At 41.8% G+C, this 25658-nt stretch overlaps 1 protein-coding gene across 1 annotated transcript; it reads right to left on the bottom strand.

The window, feature by feature from the left end:
- Positions 1-1034: 1034 nt before the first annotated feature.
- On the bottom strand, positions 1035-16150 carry T265_06915 (hypothetical protein; the record flags this gene model as incomplete). The annotated part of the gene is made up of 3 exons (XM_009172313.1): positions 1035-1206; positions 15512-15717; positions 16013-16150. The coding sequence occupies 3 exons, from the start codon at positions 16148-16150 to the stop codon at positions 1035-1037; spliced, it is 516 nt and encodes a 171-aa protein (XP_009170577.1).
- Between the last annotated feature and the right edge of the window lie 9508 nt (positions 16151-25658).

Below are 25658 nucleotides of genomic sequence, written 5' to 3'. Positions count from 1 at the left end.
CGCTAATCGGCGACTAGCTAGACAGATATTTTGAGGTTTGAAAACCATTACAGGAATTTGATAGAAGTGCGAGCATTTTCTGCTACTTCTTTAGTAGTTATTCGTTTTCCGAATGTGAAATGAGGTGTTGAAGAGGTTACACGGGATTATATTGCGAATATTGAGTTAAGCCAATTGGACAAAAATGTGGTGACGTATTGATTCTTCCTTCAAGTTCATGGAAGTCTTACGTCACAACTAGCTGTTGTATTTGTCAGTCAAATCCGTTGCAAGTTATGCGCACATGGTGTTGTGTAACGAAAATAGCAGTTGGAAGCTGGCGTTTAATTTGCCGAGTGGACATCAACAGCCAGATTGTTTCGATTACACCATATGTTAGAAAATGCATATAGTTCCTCATCCACGTATATACATCAAGAGGTTGTCCGATCACTCGCACGAGGAGCTAAGACGACATACAGTCTTTCATCTTACCTGACAGCTACACCGAAGAGAGGTGGTCCGAGGAGCTAAGACAACACAAAGTCTTTCATCTTATCTGGCAGTTGCACCGAAGACTCTTCGTTATTTGTAGTAATGCTCGACAATATGAAACAAACTCGATTAAACGGTTTTGCTTCACACTGAAGCCGCTCAAGTCGTCACTTGATCCTTTGGAGGCACATATATACAAAGGAACTGGCTAATTGCGATCCCGAACCACATCGGTAGGTCTGGAGCATTTTCGGTTGACACCACTGAGCAGCCAGACAGTTTTGTGACTTTTAGTTCAACAGAACAGCCGTCAGTTTACGGCAATGAACGGTTCCTCAGTAAGGATGACGGAACTTATTCTAACTTTTTATCGGCTCATGAAGTCAGGGAAGTTGATATATGAAAGTCAGGTACATTTGAAAATGTCCAGATGAACAATAATACAAGAACTACGCAGACTTTGGGCGAACAAGCTATTGCAAAATGCAATCTGTGCATCAATAGTCCTGAAATGTGGTATTCGAAATGCAACCACATAAGACTAATAAACTCAGCTCGCACTAGAGCTGACTAGGGCTTTCGTGCATAGGAGCTTGGTGTACATCACTGCTCATTGGGACCGCAGCCATGAGGACCAGAACAGATAACGGTGATGCATTCAGCTTGCTAAAAGGCTCTGAGTGGTCCAAACAATTTTCTTTCATTTCTGTTGGATGAAGCAAAGAGATGAACCTGAAGGTATGGGCACAGTGGTCGAGGAAAAAGTGCAGTTATTAGACATATATTCTTTACGGGCTGGGTAGTGGTTAAAGGACTGAACTTTGGTGCTCGAACTATTATGCAGGTGGCCTTAGATTTCGGGCATTCCGAAAGACCATGAATCGGTGACTTGAAATTCAGTGCAGACTAATGCACTTTCACTAAAACCCTCACTCAGCGGGCGATTCACCCTCAATTTCCTGCGTCTTGTCTTTTCCAAAAAAGCATCTGGAGCAGTTTTGTTGCATCGATTCGTTCAGCAAAGCATTAGTGCCTATTCCATTTGCTGTCAACAAGTGTTAGTTCTTATGTGGCACTGTCACGTCACACACAACATAGCTAGTTTCTTGAACGTCAACCAGTAGCTGAATTGAAGAATATCCCTTACTGTTTGAGGCCTTGAAAGTTGACGTCACAGTTGATTCACGTGTGGATTAACACATGGCATCACGACGGCTGTGGACCGTTGGTTATGAAATATAGCAAAAAGTTCAAGCAAAACCTAAAAATTCTGCGAGTTGCATTCTATATAATCCATAGTTTAGTAAAGAGGCCTTACATATTTAGGAGCACTAAGTGACTTTTTTAAGTGACGCATTTTCTTCCAGATAATATACTGCTTAAGGTTGATGGAGATGTCTGGAGAATCAAAACCTGAAGCTTACCAGGTAAGCGCGCGAGTAAAACAGGTACGTCGCTGATGACTTCCTTTGATAAAGAATGCAGCGTTGTGTCTGCATAAAGGACACTACGGACTGGCGCATTTGACGTCGTGTACCGTTCAAAAGGCTATTGAAACAAGTAATAGACCAGTGAAGGCATTGCTGAGAAAGACCGATCTGGGAAGGTTCACAGGGTACAGGTTATTGTACACTTGTCTTAGTTGCTGAAGTCAAATATGGCTGAATATAACATTGGGTTTTCTTCTCTAATTTCAGACAATTAGAAGAGTGTCTAACAATATGGAAAAGAATGTGTCTCAATGTTTCCATATACAGTTTCGGAAATTCATACGTAAGAGTTCCAACGAGAATTGCGTTAATTATCTCAAATCTGTTTCTATGAGATGACTGTAGTAAAGTAAACTTACCAATGAAGGGTTTTTATCGTAGAGTTATTCAGCTAATTTGAAAGCAACAAAAGTGGGGTTATCGCTCCGTGACTCGGAGGAGGCTTGTGGGTTGTGGTGCACAGGAAACCTTTAACGATAGGGTGAACAAGCAACGAGTCCATCAGAAACGGCAGGAGGGGAAATTGATTTACGTTTCATGAGAAATATTAGCCAGGTACCCAGTGTAGATGAGTGCATTGACGTTTGCCGGGAGACGCTTTTTTTACTATCCCGTCCGGTAACTTGGAATAACTTATTCCATTACATTGCCGAAGCCGCCCGGCCTTAAATGACCGTTTAATTATGGCAGATGGACCAAATCGTTCAGCTGCAGCATCCTTTTGGTACCTGACTGCCATGCCACCAGAAGGAAGCACGAGGGCTTGGAGGCCTAGACAGGGGAAGTCGAGAGGCATAGTTCGGGTTCAAACCGCAGACCTTCCGGTCAGTGAATTTGCGCTCTAACCATCTCGCCTCCGGATGGACTAGGAATTCTCACTGACTCGTCATATCTTCTTCCAACATAACCTTGTGAATTAGATACACATCACGCAGAGTAAATTTGTTCTGTCGAGCAAGGAATATCTCTAATTAGGAGTGTGATCTTCATGGCAGGTGTAAAAATACGTCTATGTATGTATTCATGTTTGTTCTGATGAGTAACCGTCAGAAGTAAACTTCCCCGACATTGTTTTAGTTACTCCGACATCCGCAAGATATATTGGCGGATTTGTACAAACGTAAGGAGTAGAGTACCTCTGATATTTCTTCACACTAAAAAACAGGGTTTCTTTGTGCTTGCCGTTTGGTCCCTCGTGCCAGTTGCTAGCTTAATACAGCTTGTGTGCCACGTTGTGGTTATCGATTATTCACTTGTAAATTTTGGCGAATCGGATCAGGCAATAATCAATCAAGTACAATGGTAGAAAGAAATCATCCTCTTACGTTAATATCTTGAAGAACAGCTAATTGTGATCATCCGCGGCTTTGTGAGTGGGTTGTGACCCATCTCACTCACCAATTAAACGGGACCTCAAGTCGTGCCGTGCAAGGAAGCTCGTTGTTCCATTTCATTTTGCTTCGTTGTTACTTGTGTACCTGGATGCAGAAGTGTGTTGACGCAAGTAAAAGCAATCCATTTACAGGACCTTAAAACTCCCTGATGAAAACCAAACACCTTGAGCAAGACAGTTGATCTGTCGTTCTTTATGTATTATATTTATTTGATATCCAGTACCACGGTTTGGCAGGTTTCAGCAGCTTTTAATAAGATAGATTTTTAACCATGTGTTGGAGGACACTGTACAACGAAACTGAGTTAAAATCCAGATACTAAGGTACCGCTGATGGGCTTTGTCGGAAGTATCGGTTGAAGGCGTTGTGCTCTGAGTATAAATGAAGCTATCTGGAAAAAAACTAATGAAGATTCTGTGGTAATCATACAAATCGTTACATCAGTTTTGCGACCAGATCTGCGGTTGCAGACAATAAATTCTGTTTCACCCGAGAGTGTACTTATTATACTGTGTGTGCCCGAACTGGAAAAAACCTCATGCGGATTTCGCATCACACCCGATGACTTTTCTCGATGTGCTCCGTCGTATTGACTTGTTGTGATTTAAAGTTACAGAGCCCGAACGAGTTGAGAGCGATTACGAACCGGTTCGCGCAAGTTCTCCTCAGAAGAACATGTCCAGTTCAACGACTTTTCGACTTCAGTAATCGAGCGCGATACTTCTTCCAAACAGCCTAAATTATCAGGTAGACAATGACTTTTACGATATTTCCCAAGCAACCAGGGTTATAAACTCATAATGTTTTGTAGCAACTCTTGGCGAAGCGCTCTTCAAAGTGTTAACCTTGGATCCACAGTTTTGTTCATTGGAGAGCTAAAGGCTCGCCAGCTGGAACAGAAGCTCAGTTTGAAGCCCTGTTGAAACGGCTATTCAGCTATCCTGCACGGCATTTGATACTCTAGATAGAGTCAAGACATTGGTTGTCAGTGATTGCTATCAAAATAGTCGGGGGGTTGCCATGCCTAATCAGAGGCACTTAATAACCGGAGGGTTACTGTTGACGTCCGATAAACCCCACAGGGAAAATGTTCTGGGATATCCTCTTCTAATAAGGCTGACTAGATGGAGAAGATGCCCAGATGCTCTCTTGAAGATGAAGTTTTTAGGACATCAGGACCGTTCGGTGCTTCCAGAGAGCAAATGTTAGACCACCATGAGATTTAAGACGGGAGATTTAGACGGGAGACTCACTCGGAACCCATTCGAATCTCTCGTTTATCATGCTGTCAAGCAACTGAATGTGAGCACCAGACTGCTCCATGTTTCAGTTGGTAAGATATCCGAGGTGTCGCAATACATTTTGTAGACGTAGTACAATGCTCATAAGGTTGCTGAAAACTCTCTGACGGGCTATGGCCTGTTTTGCTTCTTCCATAACTCATCAGGTTGGCACAGTTCCCAAGTTACCGTCGACCTTATGTTCTACCTGGATAGAAAAACACACTCATTTGCATATCAATTTAGTTTTGATGGGAGACTCACCCGGAATCCGACAGCCCCAAAAAGAGCAAAACTGTTCGTGGGCTGTTGAGTTGCAAAATTATGATCAGTGAATTACGTTTACACAAGATTTAGGACCGTTTTAGACATACCGAACCGGAAGTTTCCATCATTTATGGGCAAACCAAGATTTATAGACCGAACTGACGGGTGCGAACTGAGGGTATTATCAAAAACCCTCCGTATCGTGTAAGTAACTGATAATTTAAACAGATGACCTATTCAGTCAGAAAGCAGATTTGGATGTATAGTCTACGCAACACTTTCAAGTTTTTTGATTGAACATTGATTGCAACTGAACTACAAATTTATTTGCTCCCTTGAGGTCTGATCACGACTTGTTTGAGGTGACTTCCTGATCGGGAAGAAATAGTCGAAACTCACACGCAAACTTTCGAAAAAATCTCATTTGGACAGGATTTAAAGAGCGCATTTCACTCCCGTGCCACCAGCCTAGGTACATCAGTAGTGAATAAACACAAAGTCTTCTGAATCTGTTACTTTTCATACACCAGCTTCCCATTCATTGCACTACGGCTGAGAAGTTGTTTGTTCCAACACGCCTGGCATAAACCTAAAGTAGAGATCCTTAGGTCCTTGGATGAGGCTCTAGTCCGTTATCGCGTATTCCAAAATTTTTTAATGTATCACGACTCGAAGAAGAGCTAATTATTTACCGTCCTGCACTGAACCCAGCGCGTTTGCAGACCACTTGACCGATACGACCTGCAAATTGACCAGGTCAATCGTTCGATGTGATTTGTCGGGTTCCCCCTGAGGGTTCAAAGGGTACCTAAGACAATGCACTCAAAATGACAAAGACGATTGCATCCAGATCGTATAATCTATTTTCCTGTCACCAGAAAAAGAATACGAAGGCGATGATTTTAGCTTGGCCAGTCAATGAACCTTCTCTGAAGGAAGTCCGATGACTTTACTTGAGTGTCAGTTGCTACTAATCTTTAGCCAGTAAAGTTTCGCTTGATCTCCTCTCAACTTTGTAAACCACTTATTCCGATACCTGTTTCATGAGATTTTACAAAAAGTACTGGTCACAACCATTGTTGTTCGCGAGGAAGAACTAATGACACTTTTCCGGCTGGATTCGATCAACAGATTTCCCAAAATTTGTTCGTGCGAAGGAAAATGGTCGATGAGGCCAAGTATTTGGAAGCAGCCGGATAATTCCCGCGCTATATAGTCTCTGTAAATGCTTGAATGAAGCTTACTTGCAGAAATGCATCTCAGAGAAGCATTCGTCTTCAAAGAAGCGATGACTGGCGTCTTAGTTGGAGTTACTGGTGACAGACCATGGATTTCTACAATACAGATGTGTAGTTGGTCTGTTCTCTACTAATTCTTTGAAAACTCCGGCTTCCTACGCAAGCTTTACTAAAAATATTCTTTATATAGCAGCGTATATGCAAGCAAGTCTTAAGTGGAATGGAAAATACCGGAAGCGCGGAAAGATGTGTGAGTTAGAGCAGGCCAATTACAATTTAGCAATTTTCTTCGTACCGTTCTGGCTAAGATGTGCATGAATTCATTGCCGTAATCTTAAACCTGAAGACAGATCGACATAATCGGACGCTAGTTTGTGGCATGCTAGAAAGCTGTGGACGGTGAAAGAGTATTTCGCTTAGTAGTCTCAACATCTGCGACAGTTCTCGCTGATTAGAACGCTGCGACCATCATTACAGACAGCAAACCAGTGAAATTTTAAAATCACGTAAACTGTCCTACAGAAATTTTTACTGAACTAATATTTAACTAACTATCCAGCCACAAAAACACGTTCTTAAACTTTGTGGCTTACTGGTATGCATCTGGACTGGGGTTTGTCAACGGTATGTCCCATCGAGCTTTAGTTGGACGTTGCTCAGGTAAGATGCGTCGCCATAAAATTGAGTCTTGCTTTTTTTTATAACTTTATGTTTCTTTATCGAATCTTTATAGCTAACTAAACAACTCTGACATTCACCTACAACTAGAACTATTCAGAAGGAGCCTAATTAAAGGAAAAATGCTGGACGAACACGCTGGAATCTCGTGCTACCGAGCACACAACAACTACTGATCGAAGGGAAATTACAATTTTTGTTCCGCACCACGGCGATTCAGCAACACATCAGCTAAGTACGTGAACAACCGATTCACCTTTTAGAGGTGTTTCTGATGCTCACTGGTAAGCGCTTCAGTGGCCGACAACAGCCCGATTCCTGTGTTTTCTAAGACTTCCACGTGATAATTTGCGGCAGTACTTTCTAAAATTTAACTATGGATGCAATCCCGCCTTTAAATTGTATTTTGTATGAAATTTTTGTTCGCACCACGGCGATTCAGCAACACATCAGCTAAGTACGTGAACAACCGATTCACCTTTTAGAGGTGTTTCTGATGCTCACTGGTAAGCGCTTCAGTGGCCGACAACAGCCCGATTCCTGTGTTTTCTAAGACTTCCACGTGATAATTTGCGGCAGTACTTTCTAAAATTTAACTATGGATGCAATCCCGCCTTTAAATTGTATTTTGTATGAAAAAATTCCAGACTACCCATGGGTACAGTTCTGCATCGAAGGCGTGGCAACCGATGCTTTGTGAATCATGTTAATGGCTGGTCTTTGGACCTTGCATCAGACAGGCGTTACCTAACGTCAGCAAAATAATGTGAGTTGACTGATGCATCAGTGAAAAGATTGGCTGTGAATAAAACTCATTTGGATTGCCATAAGGATTTATTCCTCATAGAAACCTACTATGTTTAGACCTAAAACTTCATGGCCCAATCGGAAATATTCTGACTAGTTTGCACAAAATTCTAGGTTGGCTAGAGCAGAGATTCGGCTTGACAAGCGGGCTGTGCGCTAGTGGTAGTGAGTCAAACTGGCTTTGTGTCTATTCAATATCATTTAGTTGATCAACAAAAACAGAAGTTTTCGAGAAATTCACCAATTTGCAAATCAACTTGGTTTTCCCAAGAGACTCAAGTGAATCTCTTGTTTATGATATTCTACAACTGAATGTGCTGCACATAGGCTGTCTCATGTTTCAGTTGGCATGATATTTGAGATATCGCAGTATATTTTCATAAAGGAAACTATTCTCAAGGTTGCTGTCGAAGGGTTTTAAGCAAACTTCAAATTTCAAAACGCAAATAATTTTATGTCAAACCAAATTACATAATGGGCATTCACTTACCGCAAACGTATGGAAAGATAGTCTCTTAAAAACGGAGACCTGCCCTCAGAATTGGTTGCGTCTTCAAATGGGAAGCAGCAAACGGCTTTACTTTCCCTGAACGCCGTGTGAACCATTGATGGGTAGATGAGAACATTGTGGTACACTACTGACAGAAAACTCTTCGAAGACACCCTGGTTACTAAAGTATAACATTTGGAGATGTCAGATGAATAACGACATCAATAGTTTGTTCACGTAGGATGCAGAAACTCGACAATCAATGGTGATTCCAAAAATACCCACCTGTACGGTTAAACAGCAACCACACAAATTGAATAGCCGGTAAGTGCAACCTTTAAGTCACAAATCCATCTACAAGCGCAACAGACAGAATGAAGGCTGGACAAGGTACTTTCGTCTGCTTCAGTGACTGCAATCACTTACAGTAGATTCTTCAACAAAACCAGTCACAGGATAGGGCTCAACTAGTCACAATTAAGTTTTGTTTCCTGTGTTGAGGGAACTAGCTTAAGCAGCTTTAGATACCCACTTTACCTGACATACATAATAGTGACAATGGTATTGCGTATCTCCATTTTGTCATACAAATCACACCACCCTTATGAAATAAAGGTTTGGACTAATGCGTTGAACAGCAGGCTATGAGAAAAGGCAATCAAAGAGGAATGGTGTCTGGCTCAGTCGGACTTGTTTCCGTCCTATCAACACTAACACATCTGTGCATGTACGGTTTTACTATTCATGGTGACACGATCAAAGCCAAAATTGTCTGTTTGTGCTACCCCACATCTTCCACTAACGCATGCACGGGGTGCCAAAATACCACAATGGACAGTCTATTTGCATGCTATCTTGCTTGAGCTGATCCAAGCCTGTCTTTACCACCCTGGTGGATAAGAGAGCTTCCCTACCCATAGTATATGTGTAATTACAAGGATCCTTCTTCAAAAGGCCCATATTTTGCGTCCCCTCAAATGGAGCTTGTAGAATACATCAGTTGAAAGCGTGATTGAAGCGGCTGTCACACTTAGCCAAAGCCGCTCAGCATTTAAGCTGCCCTGGACTGAGTTGGCAGGCCACCATTCAGTTTAGTGAACTCTGTCAAGGTACGTGCAGTGTGATTACGGTATGCGATATGAAGCTCTGGTTACCAGCAAATATTTGATTAGTAGTTTGTCACATTATTCGAAATTTATTAGGGATACGGGTTGGATAGTTGTTGCAGTTTTCCACGATTCTTGAACCACGAGATTTGATATGCCACTTTCAAAAGCTGCTGTTTATCTTGCAGAAAGCAACCTACGGTGTGTTTTATCTTGATTTTCACTTATTTGGTGGTTTTAGTAGAATCAACCGTCATATGTCAGTATTGAGAGCATCAGCAGCCCGAAACACTTGGGATTGGTCATCGGTTTTGTTTTCATAAAGGAAACTACTCACAAGGTTGCTGAAAACTCTTCGACAGCCCATGACCGGTTTCGCCCTTCTTGGGACTCATCATCTCGAATACCGTGCTAACTGAAACATGAGGTGGCCTGTGTGAAACACATTCAGTTGTAGAATATCATAAACGAGAGATTCAGTTGAGACTAAATTGGTCGTTGGCTTGTTTGCTGAGCTGGGCAATTTGATTGCAGACGTTTCATCACCGATCTGGGTGACGTCATCAGTGCGTTGTTAGGGAGCGTTGTGGTGCGTAGCGATGGGTTGGTGGTTGTGTCACAACACACAAACACCAACCCATCGCTACGCACCACAACGCTCTCTAACAACACAACAAATGAGGTCACTGGTGGCCTTTTTTGCATTTCGACAAAACAAATTTGTCTACATCTACCTGGTGATTGTCAATCAGGATGTAAGTGCTTTACATATTTGACAGTCCGGAATGTTTTTGATACAGCAAAAGAAATTGATGCAGTGCTTAAATTTTGACACATGGACTACAGCATGTTCCAAAAAGTGCACGATCCTCAGAAAGCTCACATGAACAGGGTTTCACAGTGACGCTTATGTTTCATGGCCACTGAAGTAGAAATGGACTCTGACTGACACTAACGGACTCATGAGGCAATTCTGTCCTGCGGGTAAGCTGACGCGCCTCGCTAACTCCTGGTGATATTCAGCAACCATGCAAATCTGCCGCTAATTGTCGGGAAATAAAAACCCATCCAAAATGCTCATGAATTTTTACTTGGGCTAATCTGTCATCTCGTCGTCAGTGGGAGAATTCCGGCATCATGATGCATAGTTTATCGAAATTGACCTGCGCTTGAAGTTTCAAGCGAAATAACGTACTCCCAGTCGTAGCTTCAAAATGAGTATCGCGGAAAATTGCGCACAAGAGTTTTTTGGTGGGGCGGGAGATTCGGTTGAGCCAGCAGGCAGATAAACAGTCATTTTAGATCTTACGGAATGTGTTCGTTCCAAATGACGTTGAATGGTCAGTTCTATAGGTTAGTGCTTTCTAGTTTGCTGCTTAGAACCAGGGGTCATTTTTTCTCAAAGAGAAGCACATACACGCCTGAGTTTAGCTGCCCGAATGAGATGTCTTGTCGGAAACGGTTCTGACCGCCAGCGACATAACGTAGAGATCCTTTTTCTGTATGATACATCGGCACAATCTAACATTGTCAGTAAACCTCACCAAGGAGAATTCTAGGTATGTATCATCATCATCATCATCATCATCATCATTATCGACAACATGATATCAGTGTTCAATACTTATGGTTTTCTGCCGTACATTCAGGTACGTATACAGTCTAGGGATAAGCGAAACCGGACGGGAAGCGTTTTCGTCCGAAACCTCACAGCCGCGGCTACTAAGTGGCACCAAAAACTCTTCAGCCAGAGTAGATGAACTCCAGACATCTTTGAATAAAACTGTTTGACGTACCTCCAAACCACATTGATAGTGAACTCCAGACATCCTTGAATAAAACTGATTGTTTGACGTACCTCCAAACCACATTGATAGTTGATGTTTCTAAAGTCCTCATTATTCTAATGCTCCATCCAACAATAGATTGATTTAAAGCACTTCCAATGAGAGCAGAATGGCCGGTATCGTGCATAAACTAATTGGGGATTCAGAGAGTTCGCGCCTTTACTGATGCATTTGGAGACCTTGCGATTTACAAGGCCAAGTGCTTGCAAATCTACGGAGTATTTTCTGTAAGGGTCTGTGCTTATCTTTCGGTGGTGCGTGATTCAGATGCCAGCAGTTGAAAATTGTGAAGCGAGTCAAATCCCAATATTCTCACCTGTAATTTTCAGATCCATTGGATGAAGCGACAGCTGCGAATCAACAGCAGATCTAAAGTGACTTCTAAGGAATGCTCAAAGTCGACGCACTGTTAACGAATTTAACAGACATTTCAATGAAGACAGTGACGGAACATTTATACAATAATTGCAGACGGAAAGAAATTTACATCGTTTTATTCCTGAAACCTCATTGAGGCAAGTATGGTCTCTCATACTCTACGACTAGAAACAAGTTACAAAACTACCGATAATTCTGTTTTCTCTGGTACTTTGCGCACTGAAAACCAGTAAACAAAAGGTGCTAGAAATAGCGCTACCCCTCAAGAGAATCTCCTTTAAAAAGGCCTGTAGATGCTGTATTTTCTGTGAACCGATTTATTTGTAGAAGACTTTCAACGCAACTAATCTATCATTGGAAATTGCAAGCATTCATTCGAATGGTTTTGACAAAGTGCGTACAAATTTACCTTACTAAGTTTATGGCTAACATTATTTTATACATGCGCTTAAGCTTACCAGACTCAGATTGCTAATCTCTTCACTCTGTTTGTGCATGTTATTTGCTCTCTTGAGAGCAGGTGCGTTAGCCTAAAACCGAGGGGAACAGTGTAGTACAGTTGGGAGGGCGTTGCAACATTTCCCGTGTTTGACAAGGCTTTTTAATTAGAATCATTATATCAAGCAGCTTCTTAACTACTGCCATGTATAAGCAAATACCCTAAAGTACGCGATTTTTCCTGTCTATAGTCGTAGGTTTTGTTCAATTTGTAATTTCTTAACACGTTATTCTATCAACTTTTGAGCCGATTCTATAATCTTTCAGGCTATATTTGCCTGCAAATCGTTCCTTGTATATTTCCTCATGACATCTGCGACCCATAAAAATACTGTAAGCTTCAGTGTGCGAACTGAAGCCGACGCCAGGTTTAGGAGACAAAGCTGACGGTCGATCAGTCAGATCAAATCACCTGATCAGAGCCAGGAGCAATATTATTAGAACGTGGTTTTTCATCCATCTATTACATTTAAATCACCTGAAACCACATTCCATAAGTCACCCTCAATACCTATGGCCCGTAAACTACTATCATGCATCGCCGTTTACAAGCTAGTCATTGCATCCAAAAATTCAGTATTTATATATTGAACCGCATGCCAAATTTTCAGTGCAATCTGAGTTCGACTTTTCGCGCTTCAGTTCAGAACCGAACAGTTGCTAGGGTTTCCGGTGCTGAGTCTAGTTCTGAGTTCATGTTTCAGCGTAATATTTAATCCAATTGTATTTCCTTTTCAAAAGAACGGTTTGTTAATATTTATGAACTGTTTCCAACTATTTACCGAATTTTTGACATCGACCCCATTCTATGTTTATTGTTTCTCGCGGTACACACTTATACAAGGCATACACGTTAGTATAAATATAAATATATACATATATAGTGTTAATAGTATGAAGAGATGTGTAAATTTCTGCAGAGATTTCACCCGTCTATGCCAGTCTATGCTGAAAAGCAAAGAAGAAGCACTGTACAGCTGTTTTATCCACGCGAACCATTAACAGTGCACATCTCACGAAACTGAAGAGAGTGTCGAACCCACGACCACGCGGCCACAAGCTGGAAATCTTAGGCTTCCGGTCACGAGCGGCTCATCAGCAGTGTGATTAACTCGTACTTAGACAGGATATAGCACCACCTATCCTTCAACCATGGGATCAACGTTGCATTGTCACAGGTGTTGATTGGTTCATCGAGAAACGACTCATCAGAAAGAAGTTTCACTCACTGCTGATAATTTTTAATAAGGATGAAACACATGTACAGTGGTTATCGGTATTTCAGCACAGATTGGCTTTAATTACAGGACGGAATCTCTGTCAGTATATACATATATATACCAATGTGAGAAGCAATTTACTTTTCCGGATATGAATTTCCAGACACAGCCAAGTAATTGGATTATTAAAACGGGATCCAGGCTAGTGTGTTTTGAGAGCCTCTGAGAGTTCTCGCCTAACGTGGTCTTCCAAAGTCTCGGAAGAATTTACCGGAGCAAGTACGGATGAATGGTTGACATTCTTGCTCCTCTTGCAAGAGTGTTACGGTGCCCCAGTATTGTAGTGCGTGTTTAGCACAGTGTCACATTTTTCGTTGTAGTTTCACTGTGTATGACTATCCAAAGTCGAATTCATCGTTTACCGAAAGGAATCCAAGTCGGTTAAACCTCACCAGTTTACTCAAATTCTCAAAGTTCAGCTTGCAGGGTCTCTGTTTGTCAGGTAGAGAGCCAATGACAGTAGGCTTTTGAATGAATGTCTACCAAGAACAAACATATTACAACTGTGAAGGAGAAAGCGAATTGGAAAATGTGAATGACTTTGAAATACTAGTATACAGGGGAATATAAAACAAAAGACATTTTTTCCGTTCTCCAGGACGAAAGTACATATGCCTTTCACTTTACCTGCTTTGAACGTTGTGTGGTTCATGTTCCGCAAATCAGAATCTAAATGGCTCTAAACGGGTTTCATGAAAACAAGAAAGGCCACTGCAGCAAGGCAAGTTTATTATAACCATTCGGCATATCTCATCGGCTGTTTAGGCGTATTCGGAATTACGGTTATGTCCGAATATCGGGCAGGTACTCTGACAGATAAGCTCACAGGTCAGAGTAGATATTACGGGAAAAAAATTTAATGAGATCCTGAATCCGTTTGGACACAATTCCTAGAGTTTCAGACATGATTTAATGCCGGCCTTACCAATACAAGGTAAGGCAATGCACAAAACTTCTAGTTATCCACACGTGTTACGTCTGTAGTATTGAATCACCACCGCTTCATCAAATCCCAATAGGGCTTAGTTGTTCTGATGCGATTGCGTTGAACTGTTACACAACCGAAAACACGCTTTGAAACTGCCTCGTTACGGATTCGCCGATACCAAACCACACGAGCTATGGTTCTGAGCCAACGATTGTCGAACACCTGAAGACGTCCGCGAGGGCAAATAACGCATACAGGGGAGCATCCACAGAGTCTGGTTTGTGCTGGTAGTCACCGTGGTTTTGTTTTTCGTTGTTTTGTGGGACAGTACTAAACCTGTAGCTTTGAAATCTTTGTGCTAATTGAACTTAGTGCTTGCCACTTTCGTCAGTCAATTTGGCCCCATTTGGGCGTGCTTGTCGTCAAAACAGTTTTCTATTGATTACTTTCTGTTTATTCTTCTGTGAAGCGGTCTTTCCGTACTGTTTGATGATGTCTTTGGGGCAGCAAATGTCCTGCAAGATAGTGCTGTGTTTTCAAGTTTTTTCCAATGTTTTGTTAGAATAAGTTTTTACTATATCGGTCAAGAGCTTGCTGTTTAGAGTGGCTTGCGGATTACTGATTTTCCGAGGAACGCATGTCCATTTTCTGCCATCTGGACAACTACTAAGTGGTAGAGCTATAGACCTTCATGATAAAGCAGGAATTCAACTTCTGTATGACTTGAAGTTGAGCAATGCCAGGACTGAGTATACAAAGTCCCTACAGATTCGAAAAGCCGTAACCCAACTTTTTTCGTGAGATATTTTTAATGCTCAGAGGGACCGCACTCTTTTCACCGCTTCTAGTGCACATCAGCTGGTGGCAAATCACAATATTAAGACAAATTTAAGTGGAGCAGTGGAAACTACACCTTTTAGGTCTTCCAAGCGTGGTTTTCCATCTTGAAGTTCGCATAGAAAAATTGTTGAAGATTGTTCTGCCATCGTAATCTGCACGGATCCAACACAGTATGAACAAACCAAACCCATGGGTATCTTTTAAATGATCTCATTTTTCAGTGCAGTCCAAGATATGAACAGCTCAAAGAAGTTGACCAGAGGAGATGCTACACGAAATATCGCCATAGGGTATTCTCCCTTTCAAAGAGCGGTTTTATTAGTTGTAAGGATAGGTGAAATTCATTCGCACCACAGCAAGTGAGAATAATGCTACTCGCAACGAGTTTGTCAAGTAAGGATCCGCTTTTGACCGAGTAATCTGAATCAGTACTGGTTCGGGAATTCTGCACTAAATCAAACATTAAATATGTATGACGACTAGTATCGAACCGAGAAAATTCGANATTCAGCCCACCGGTCGAGGCGTTCTTCTTTGTTCGAGATGGTCGTTCCATTCTGATGCTTGATGGTTTCGCTCACAGGTGGTTTCCGGGGACCGGCCGCACGGATCAACTGAAATAATCTTTGGGCATTACCGGCTTTCACTCCAGATTCATCAGTAAAACATTTGCTTTGCTCGTATGCGGCAAACTGACATCGGCTTAACTGAAACCGGGTTACCTGGGAATTAAAATCCTAATGAAGACTTCCATGGAGCAATGCATCCGAATTTATACTGCGTTACTGACATGCGCACAATGTTTGTTTGTCCATTGGTGTGTAGCTTCGCTGATTCAGGGGTTAAAGATGTACCATGAGCTCAAGACTAGCTGACAAATACACCTGGTTATTGCAAAAATATAAACCAGACGTAAACCGACCGTCTGGTCTGGGTCACACTAGAATACCGATCAATCAGCCCAACAGGCAAGCCCCGAAATTTTGTGAACATATTCAGGTCCTCATATTTACATACTTCCGGACGTGTGAGTGTATGGTGATCTTTCCAAAAGCTTCCCGACAAGGATATCCAGTTTCTCCATTTTTTTTCAATCTCGTCGTCGGTGAAACAATAGGGCAATCTCGAAAATGTCATAAAAACCCCACTGTTCATATTGTTACTGGTGAAAACTTTGTCTTTTGGAGTGCACAGACGACATCGTCCTCATTTCTGAAAAGAAAGCCCAACCACAAGTAAAGTCTAGCAAACTGGCCACCATCATAACATCTTTTGACATTCGCCTTGTACATTAACAGTGCAGAGTCATGCTTCAGAACGTACAATCTTTGACCGCGCCCCGTACAATTTCAAAAACAAGTACTGGAGATTGTGTAGAATTTCACGTCACTCTGTGGTTGTATTAACTCTGACGGAAATGTGCCTGACGAATTCAGCGCACCAATCTCAAAGCCCGAATCACGTTCGCGTCAATTTGTCATTACCTGGTTGTAAAACATGGTCTCTATAGATAGACGATGTAAAGCGTCTCCAGGTTTTTGGCCACCTCAGAAGCGTTGGTGGTGTTGGATGGTGTCGAGGAATTCGGAACCAGGTGATTAGAAAACGGGTATTTGGTTGTTCTTCAGGTATTTTAGTAGTGGAAAACAGAGCAAAATCAAACATGATGGCTCGGTCATGTGTAATGCATGCCGAAACACTGTCTACCAAGACGGGCGTTGTACTCCAAGTCTGCTTCAAAATGGAGTAAACAGCGTAGTGCAGAGCTATGACTCGGTAGAATAATGTGAAAGCGATGAAGAGTTCCGGTGTGCTAGTGCAGTACGCCTTTTAGAATGGGATCACAATGACACCCTTTTGGCTGCCTGGAGGCTGGAAGAAATATTGCCTGATCAATATCAGTGGATTTCGTGCTTTCACCTCCTTATATGGTCTGATTGCACTTCTGAAGGTGCATGCCTCCAGGATTGATTGAAGTCGGGCTATCACCATGTCCATTCTTTACCCACCCTTCTTCTTGCTGTTCATTATAAGGCTTTAGGTAAAATTAAGTAAATCTTGTGGTTGTACGGCAGTGAAACAGCACTGATAAAGCTAATGATGATGTCTCTGCTAATGAGGATTAATAACAGAAATTACTCACAAGGTTGCTGAAAACTCTTCGACAGCCCATGACCGGTTTCGCCCTTCGTGGGACTTATCAGGTAGGCGTGGTTCCCGAGTTTCCGTCAACCTTATGTTCTACTTGAACCTGTCGAAGAGTTTCCAGCAAACTTATGGATGGTTTCCTTTATGAAAATATACGGTCGTATCTCGAATATCATGCCAACTGAAACATGAACAGGTCTGCGTGCAGCATATTCGGTCGTAGAACATCATAAACGAGAGATTCAGTTGAGTCTCGCGTGAAAACTAAGTTGATTTGCAAATGAGTGTATTCCTCGGGGATCTCCGTTTACGTTAAAAACTGTGGTTGCATTATTTTGCTTTTCCTGGACAATTTTAATCACTTTGAAGAAAATGAGTCAGAAATCCGTTTGTTTGGATAATCCCACACAACGAAGACGACTATGCAGGACTGGTTGATACATGAATATTTCTCGGAATACCAGTGCTTAGTTATGTACCAAAACCTAAGGTCAGATCTTGAGTTATGAGAGTTTTTGGTAGTAAAACGTGGACGTTTTGGATAATGTCAGAAAGTGGGGGCTGACGTTCGCAAAATAACGATAAACATTCTGGAGGTACGAACCCACGCATTCACAGTGATATTTTTACATGTTCATTACAAAGATAGGTTTTGTGGAGTATTTCAATATTAAGAAGTCTCGGGGGTCATAAACAGGTACGTTGGTCTAATGTTTCACTGCTTATATTGATTTTGCCACAACTGGTTAATGTTCTCATTACTGGGAAAAATAATTGCACCCAAGTCCTAAATTATATTTTCAAAGCCTACCATTCGTTGGGGTGCGTCAGAACGGACTTGACAAGAAACTTAAGCCTAACTAACAAACCTTTGATTTGAAGCAAGCTAGGATCGATTTTGGAGCATACTGCTATCAGTTAACTACTGTCAAATGACGATCTTTTCCGTAGTAAAGTTGGAGAATCCGGCCTTTCTGAGTATATTTTCTCGAAGATGAGCAATGGCTGTAATCTGATTAGACAAAGACATATAGAAACACATAAGAATAATTTCGAGGTTGATGCAATGTTCCAGTAAATTTATATTTCTGCATGATTATTTTATCCCACAAATGGATTTCACTCAACTTTTTCAAAATATTACCATTAGCTTACCCGGCCGTTACCAGTATCTGATGGCCACCATTCGACTGTGCGTACTAGTGTACTGGTATGGTACGTCAATTGCGGTGAAATTCCTTTGGCAACAGAACACTTAAATCGCACTTGTTTTAAGTGAACAGTACTAGCACTTAAATTCTGTAACCCACACCAAGACCAAGCGTGGTATCAGGCAGCTCGATTCTGAATAACCACTACAGGTATACTTAGGAAATACCTACCGTTTTCCTTAAACGAAACCCGAATGGGCGAAATACACTCATTTGCAAACAAATTTGGTTTTGCGAGACACTCACCTGGAACCCGGCTGAATGTCTCGTTTGTGATGTTTCCAGGCAACTGGAATGTGCCTCACCAGGCCACCTCATAGTCCGTTTGATATTCAAGATATCGCGATGCATGTATATTCGCAATTCACTACTCATAAGGTCGAAGAATTTTCAAGAACCCAAATTACTTCGGTATGACTTTTCTGTGGATAAATTCTTCAAACTTGAAGGTTTGGGACCTTGCTTAACCATCTCCCTTCTAAAAGAGCTGAGTTCACCGCTATCTCCAAAATTATTCGTGTTTTGTTGGTTACAGTTTAAGTGAATTTACATTGAAAATCGAACGTATGACTAGAGTTTGCCTCGTTTAGGTAGAATAACCCATGGAACCGATTATGTCGGCTGCAGCAAACATGTGAGATTTAATGCCAATTTCACCCAGTTAAGTAGCTGATCATACACTAAATAAATTTCTGAATTAAAGAACCCCTTCAAATGAGTTCCTTACCCAAAGACATGGCATAAAATAAAAATAGCTTACTTTATTCTCCCCGGCTTCTGTGCTGATTCGTGCTTATTTGATCGGAAAACGAGCGTACCGTCTGGGAGGTGGAACAAGAATGATTCACAGAACTCTCGACGTTTATGTCTTTCAACCAAACACAAGACTTGATGGAGTTAAATATAATTTATCAAAACTTATTTGGTACACGGTACTAGTGATTTCTGAGAGTGAGAAACAGTCGATACACAGTCAAATTGAGTAGTATGGCAAGCTGACACTCAGTCCGCAGTCGGCAACCTAAAATCATCCGATTGTTGGTCGCGACCACGAAGTCGTCCACATTGTTCGGTAAGCTTTTGGCAAATGTTTATTCGGGGACTCATTCTCGAGTCCGTCACCCATAGTGTGACGATCAGTCCTGAAAAATAGAATTTTCAGAAACATATTAAACACATACTTGAAGAAGGAACAACTCAGTGCATATGACAGATATTTTTCTGGATTTAAAACTTAGGTTATCAACAATACAGCTACCCAAGTCCATCATCCGAATATCATGAATTCACCATTCACTTACCCGTAAATACCAGTGCAAAACACGCTGAAAACTGGACCACGTAGGTCTGTTCGGGGAGGAAGGTTTGGAAGATACCGCACAACAAGCTTCCCACAGACTAGATAAAGACAGGAAGAAGACAATATAGGACGCACAAAATGGTGGCAACCAAGCACGCGTATTGATCACTTACGAATGCACTGTACACAACTCCGTAGTTTATCGCAACGTTCTTCTGACCAAATAATGTCGCGGTTGCCGATGGCATGATGGTGAACACACCGCTCAAACTGAACCACAGTAGACAAACCCAAATGACGTAAAGAACTCGGAGGGCTGTTTCGCCGGCATGATGTAAATGCGGGAACGTGACCAAGACAGCCGACCAAATTGAAAGTAGGATGCAGAGTGGAAGCTGAATCAGATGAAAAGAAAACTGCAAATCAGTATTCTCCTCTAAATCCCTGATGTTTATCCCATGAATAAAAGAGCATCCCTCGCCCACAGGAAGCACTTTTTGAAATTCACTCATAATCACTGAAATGCGAGAGCAGTTTGACAGAAATTCTCGACACGGTTCAAGAGATGTACCAATAGCTTTCTTGTGTTTGCAACTCCAGTTAAGTCGTTCACTAACAACGATGAATGAACGTTTTTTTCGCTTCTGGATTTTTAACCGATTAGGATTTCTGATCTATAACAATCCTGGTCCACAGTCCACCCCAGAAAACCAGTCGCACAGGGAATCCCTTGCGAGTTCCAGAAATTACTGATGACCCCTTTCTTGGCTGGTCGAGAAAATTGAATTAGGTGGACTTGTTTCAGCTGTAACACCCTTCTGGTGTCTAGCTACCATGCTACCCGATGGAAGCAAGGAGGCTGTGATACTGCCAGGTTGCCCCAGCCTAGATAGGGGAAGCCGAGAGGCGGAGGTCGGGTTGGAACCACGAAACTTCTGGACAGTAAATTCACACTTTAATCATGTGAGGTATCTCGCCAGGTGGACAGTTACGCTTGTATAGAACGGGCCCATCATCAATAGCTCCAAGTGTCTCGCACCAATTTTCCACGTCCCTGTGGTGTGCAATCATTTCTTCATATGAAAGATTTATTTCTCCGCTCCGCTCGACGGTTGGGTTTTTTTAATTCTCGTTACGCCAGTGTACGGTATACAATATCATCTGACAGATACATGTTTTAGGGACAAATCGACTATAGTCACATTTGGCTGATTGAGTCCGATACGCATCAATGCGATCCATATTGGAAATGAGAAATGTAACACGAGAAAATCTCTGAACCTCACTGTCTTGTTACTGCTGAGTCTCTTCTTCATACCAAAGTGTTTTGCTTATTACAATGCTGGAAACTAACAAAAATTATGGAACTTCGAATCACGGCATTGTTTCTTAAACCTCGGCTGCTAGCCCACTGGCCTGGATCGTCTAAATTTCATTCGCTCTCATTATCAGCTGACAGGTTATTGGCCAAATGACTTACCTTAAACGAGACCTTATCGACGATCGAACCCAGGTTATTGGTTATTGGCCAAACGACCTACCTTAAACGAGACCTTATCGACGATCGAACCCCAAACGATTCGACCACCAGAGTTGAACACAGACGAAACGGTTGCAACAGCGGATAGAAAACGATCATCGGTGATGTAAGCTTGTCCGAATAGCTGTAGTCGAGAAAGAGAAATGGCCTGACGGCTAGTGAACATGCATTTGGTGGACTGAGCGATAAGAATGGATGTGTGGTCGCGGCTGGACACTTGCCTTGTATGCGGATGCGATAATGGTGATTGGAATGGCCGAAAATAGCAGAATAACCCATAGAAGGTAGAAATCGAGGCGACGAATCAGATCTTTTGGCTTCAAGTTGACTTCCCTGGAACGGAAATGAGTTAAATACTATACTGTGAGTGAAGCAGCCGTTTATCTCAGATGTGTATGTCACAAAACATACGCAGTTTCTGATTACGCTCACATTTCCGTCAGTGTGGTGTACGTTGAAATTTCAGAACTAATTTTTCGGCTATCGAGTCCGGGCTAGATGTTCGTGACATTCGAACCCTAAGAAATTGAACAGATTTGCTTGAATCCAAACATGGCTTCACTGTCACTGTCACTGTCAAACTGAATTAATCACGCTGGTCGTCGGTGTCGTACAACAAGGTGCACTTTAACCATGCAGGAACTCTTCAGAGTGGCATTAGATTTCATCAGGCTGTGAAACCGCAAGATCACATGTGCACCTTCGGTGGATGATACGTTACTACTGAAATGGTGACCTGATTGAAGTTGGGGCATCCTGGATATCAACGACTTGCATAACAAATCACCCATTGACGGTCACCTCCCAAATACTGGAACTGATTTTATTGGTTGCCACTAAGTGGTCGTCGAAACTCCCTTATAGGTCCCCATGAAGTTCAAAGGTTGTGAGGAATTAGGTGCGTACCTGCATTTCGAGTTCACTTCATCTAGAACTGTTCCCACGATTTTCATACTGAAGCATATACTGCCCGACGGTCCAGCGTTACCCTTTGCACTGGATTCTAAGAAGCAGACAGTCCCAATAAATTAGTGAAGCGTATTGTAGAATGAATATATTTCCAAGTTGATTTAATGAGGCAATATATACAGTGTGTGCACTCTACATTGTTATTCTTAGCGTAATACATTGATTCTTCTGACATTCAAGGGCCTTATTTTCTTCGTAGTTGGATTTTGAATGCTGCCATAAGTCAGGCAGGTATATGTTTCTGCTTAATGAGAGGTGCATTAGTGCGCTAGCAGGAAATTTAGTTTGCATGTAAATGTGTATTTAGGCGTTGTGCGACATTTCTCCAGTAAGACGCCTTCAGTTAATCGGTAATGAAATTTGTGCATCTCCTTTCTTTAAAATTTTGAATTAAATTAAAAAAAATTGGATCCTCTAATGACAGTTTATCCGGACAGTTGGGTTAATTTCGTCCGAAACTGTGTGCTCAAATTGGCTGCTTGATCCTGTAGAAAAGTTCTTCATTTTCTTGTAGTGAGCATAGTTGAGCATTTGAACTTCTGTTACTGAGTGCATTGAGTGTCTGTGAAGGCCCTTTATGTGTTTATGAACAGAACACTGCTTTCGTAAACTGAAGGCCTCTTGCAATCCGACAAGTTGTACACACTGAAACTGAAGTACCTGTCAGCCGGACCTACAGACATCCTCTCGGAGTGCCAAAAAAGAACTTAAAGATCGTAGAAATATTTGCAGGTTGGTGACTCCTGATAGCCGGTCCTATTGGTGAGCTCAGAAACGTTCCACCATCATTAAGGAAGACAATACTAGCGCGCTACTCTCCAGTGACTAACAAAATGAAGCCCAGTTTCCTTCTTGTTCAGCTCATGTACCTTGTAAAGCCTAGTAATTGTCCCTAATCTACTAAAATTTTTAAACGACACCAGTGTTAAAAATTATCTTTTGCGAATGTGCACTGTTGGTGTACCGTACACATATCTAGTAAAGAAAAATTTAGCGGTAGTGTAGAAAGTATTCGTCATAATAAGTGGATGATATAGAGATGAAAAAATAACACACTTAGATAATACGTGTAAACTGAGTACAAGAATACTACACACTGTAATATCCTCGACACCCTCAGACAAATAGACACTCTTATTGCGTCTTTGAAGATCACGGAATGTTCCCCTTTTCATCCTGCTTACAGGAAAATAAACAGTACTGAGTCAGGAAGAGTGCGGTTGACGAAGATCAGGTATTTTGTGGCCATTTAAATAAACAGAACGGGTCAGGAAGAGTGCGGTTGACGAAGATCAGGTATTTTGTGGCCATTTTTACCCATAAAAATAAGCTTTGTTCATTATTCCACTATTAAGCACGATGGTCTGTCTGTTATTATTTTGAATAGTTCAACTTCTGGATGAGCCAAAACGATAGAGAAAAACAGGAAGTTATGAAGAAAGTTGCCTGCGGTAGATAATTTCGTCTCTTTTCGTCAGAAGAGTAAAACTAAGTCAGTGCTTCAGGTACCGTAGAAAATGAATTGGAATATGTTCCATGATCTTTTGGAAAACAAGCTAACTAGTTCTGTCGATTTAGATGCCACCGTAGCTACAACTGAACCTATGTGTGACATGTGAGGGAGAATTAACGGTCGAATCCTCGAGACTATTTTGCAACAATCCTGCAGGTCACCAAAGCTAGACGCGGTCAAGCTGCTATATTAGTATGGTTGAAAGCGAACTAACGTTACATTTTGATGCATTACATATGACCGCCATCAGATCGTGAGTACGTTACTATCTCTTTCCTTCTAGAAGTGGGAGGTTGGGTTTCAGTGATAATATCACGTGACTGGTTCACTGAAATGAAACAAAGGTGTTTTAGTTTCTTGTGTGATTAACCTCCCAGAACTGTTCGAAAAGTATGGCAACGAGTCCTCTGTTTACTCAACTATTCGTTTAATAAACTTTACTCAAAATGCCTGGATTCTAAAGCTAGCGGTGAGTCTTGCTTCAGACTATGAGTATTTTTTATAGATTATGTGAGGTAAATATACCCAATGCGCCAGGAAATGTGGCGAGTAAGAGCATTCCGAAAAATACGCTCTGTTTTGTCCGAGAGGGTCGTTGCATCAAACTCATCCATGGCTTTATTGTACAAGCTGTTGAACTTCATCAAGAATTTACCAAAAACAGGAGAGTTTTCCAGTAGAGGCAGTCTGGAAAGTATATAATTCTGCTGTCGTTTGTAGACCATCAAACAGTAAACTCGTCAATACTGTTACCTTAAATTGTTTAAGTTCCTAAAAACCAAACAGATAACCGAAATGAGTGAACATGCAAAAGCTCACGCTTTTCTTACCTTTCAGAATTGAGTTTCACGTATACTCGAAGCTGGGCTTTATTAACTGAACCGTTCCTTTGGACGAATCAGAGCTGTACTCCATTAGCGCATTTCGCTAACTAGTTGACACCAGGTCATACCACGATCAGAGACGGCTGAATCCCATCTTATTCAAGTTATACTCAGGAACACTCAGGAACAGGATGCAACCAGAGGGTTATGCAGTTATAAGCAAACATCACAAATGACTGGCCAGATAACTGATTTGACAAACTAATGAATTACATAAGTTTATGTGAACTGTTTCGCCACGTCAAGTAATAGTTCTGCGTTTGAACAATCACCTTGAAACATAGCATATCACTTGATTAGTAGGCACAGGCTAACTTGGTGAATTAGCCGAAAGCGTTCCTAAAGTGCGACCTAACAATGGCAAAAAAATAATCCTGGTGTTTTGCAATCGTTTGTTGAACACTGATGGCTATATGGAGTGGTTTCAAATGGTAATCAATGAGTACCGTGTGTGGCGAGGGGATTTAGGATCACTGAGCGTATCCACTGGCGTTTGCGCTAGATGAAGTATTCTCAAACAATGCTTATTAAGCTAGATGATGTATCACATTTGAGGTTTCGAAACTACACTTAGACTGGAGTACTCACTCTTATGATCTCCGTCAACCTAATAAGTTCCAGTGCACCTGAAGTCTCACACAGACTTTCCGGTATCTTCAAAGTTGCTTGAAATGTGATCTACTTTGGGCTTGGCGCCAATAATGAAGTTGCCTGCCACAATTTCTGAACAAAATCCCGTGACCATCAATGACATCAACGCCAGGTGAGAACAATGATGCATACCCACACTAAAACACGGTAATTTGCTCAAATAAGGCCTTATAATGGAAAAAAACAAGAGAACGAACCAGGGCGGAGAGGGATACTAAGGGCAAGCCTAGCATAATTATCCGAGTTCCATACACCTCCAGCACTCAGTGAGACAATCTGGATAGAAGCTGATTGCATGAACGCCACTGATACCAGCTAGCCAGCCAAGCACATGGATAAGAAAAATATCGCTTGCGTAGTTCGGATTGACGTGATTCTCGTTTGGAGAGATCTGGATATCAGGGTTATGACGAGCTTGCAGAGTTCACCTCAGCACTTTTTCAGTGA

The sequence above is a fragment of the Opisthorchis viverrini genome (assembly GCF_000715545.1).
Source record: "Opisthorchis viverrini unplaced genomic scaffold opera_v5_151, whole genome shotgun sequence".
NCBI classification, from domain to species: domain Eukaryota; kingdom Metazoa; phylum Platyhelminthes; class Trematoda; order Opisthorchiida; family Opisthorchiidae; genus Opisthorchis; species Opisthorchis viverrini.
The sequence above is the reverse complement of the archived record's forward strand: the minus strand, read 5'-3'. Positions and strand labels throughout refer to the sequence as shown.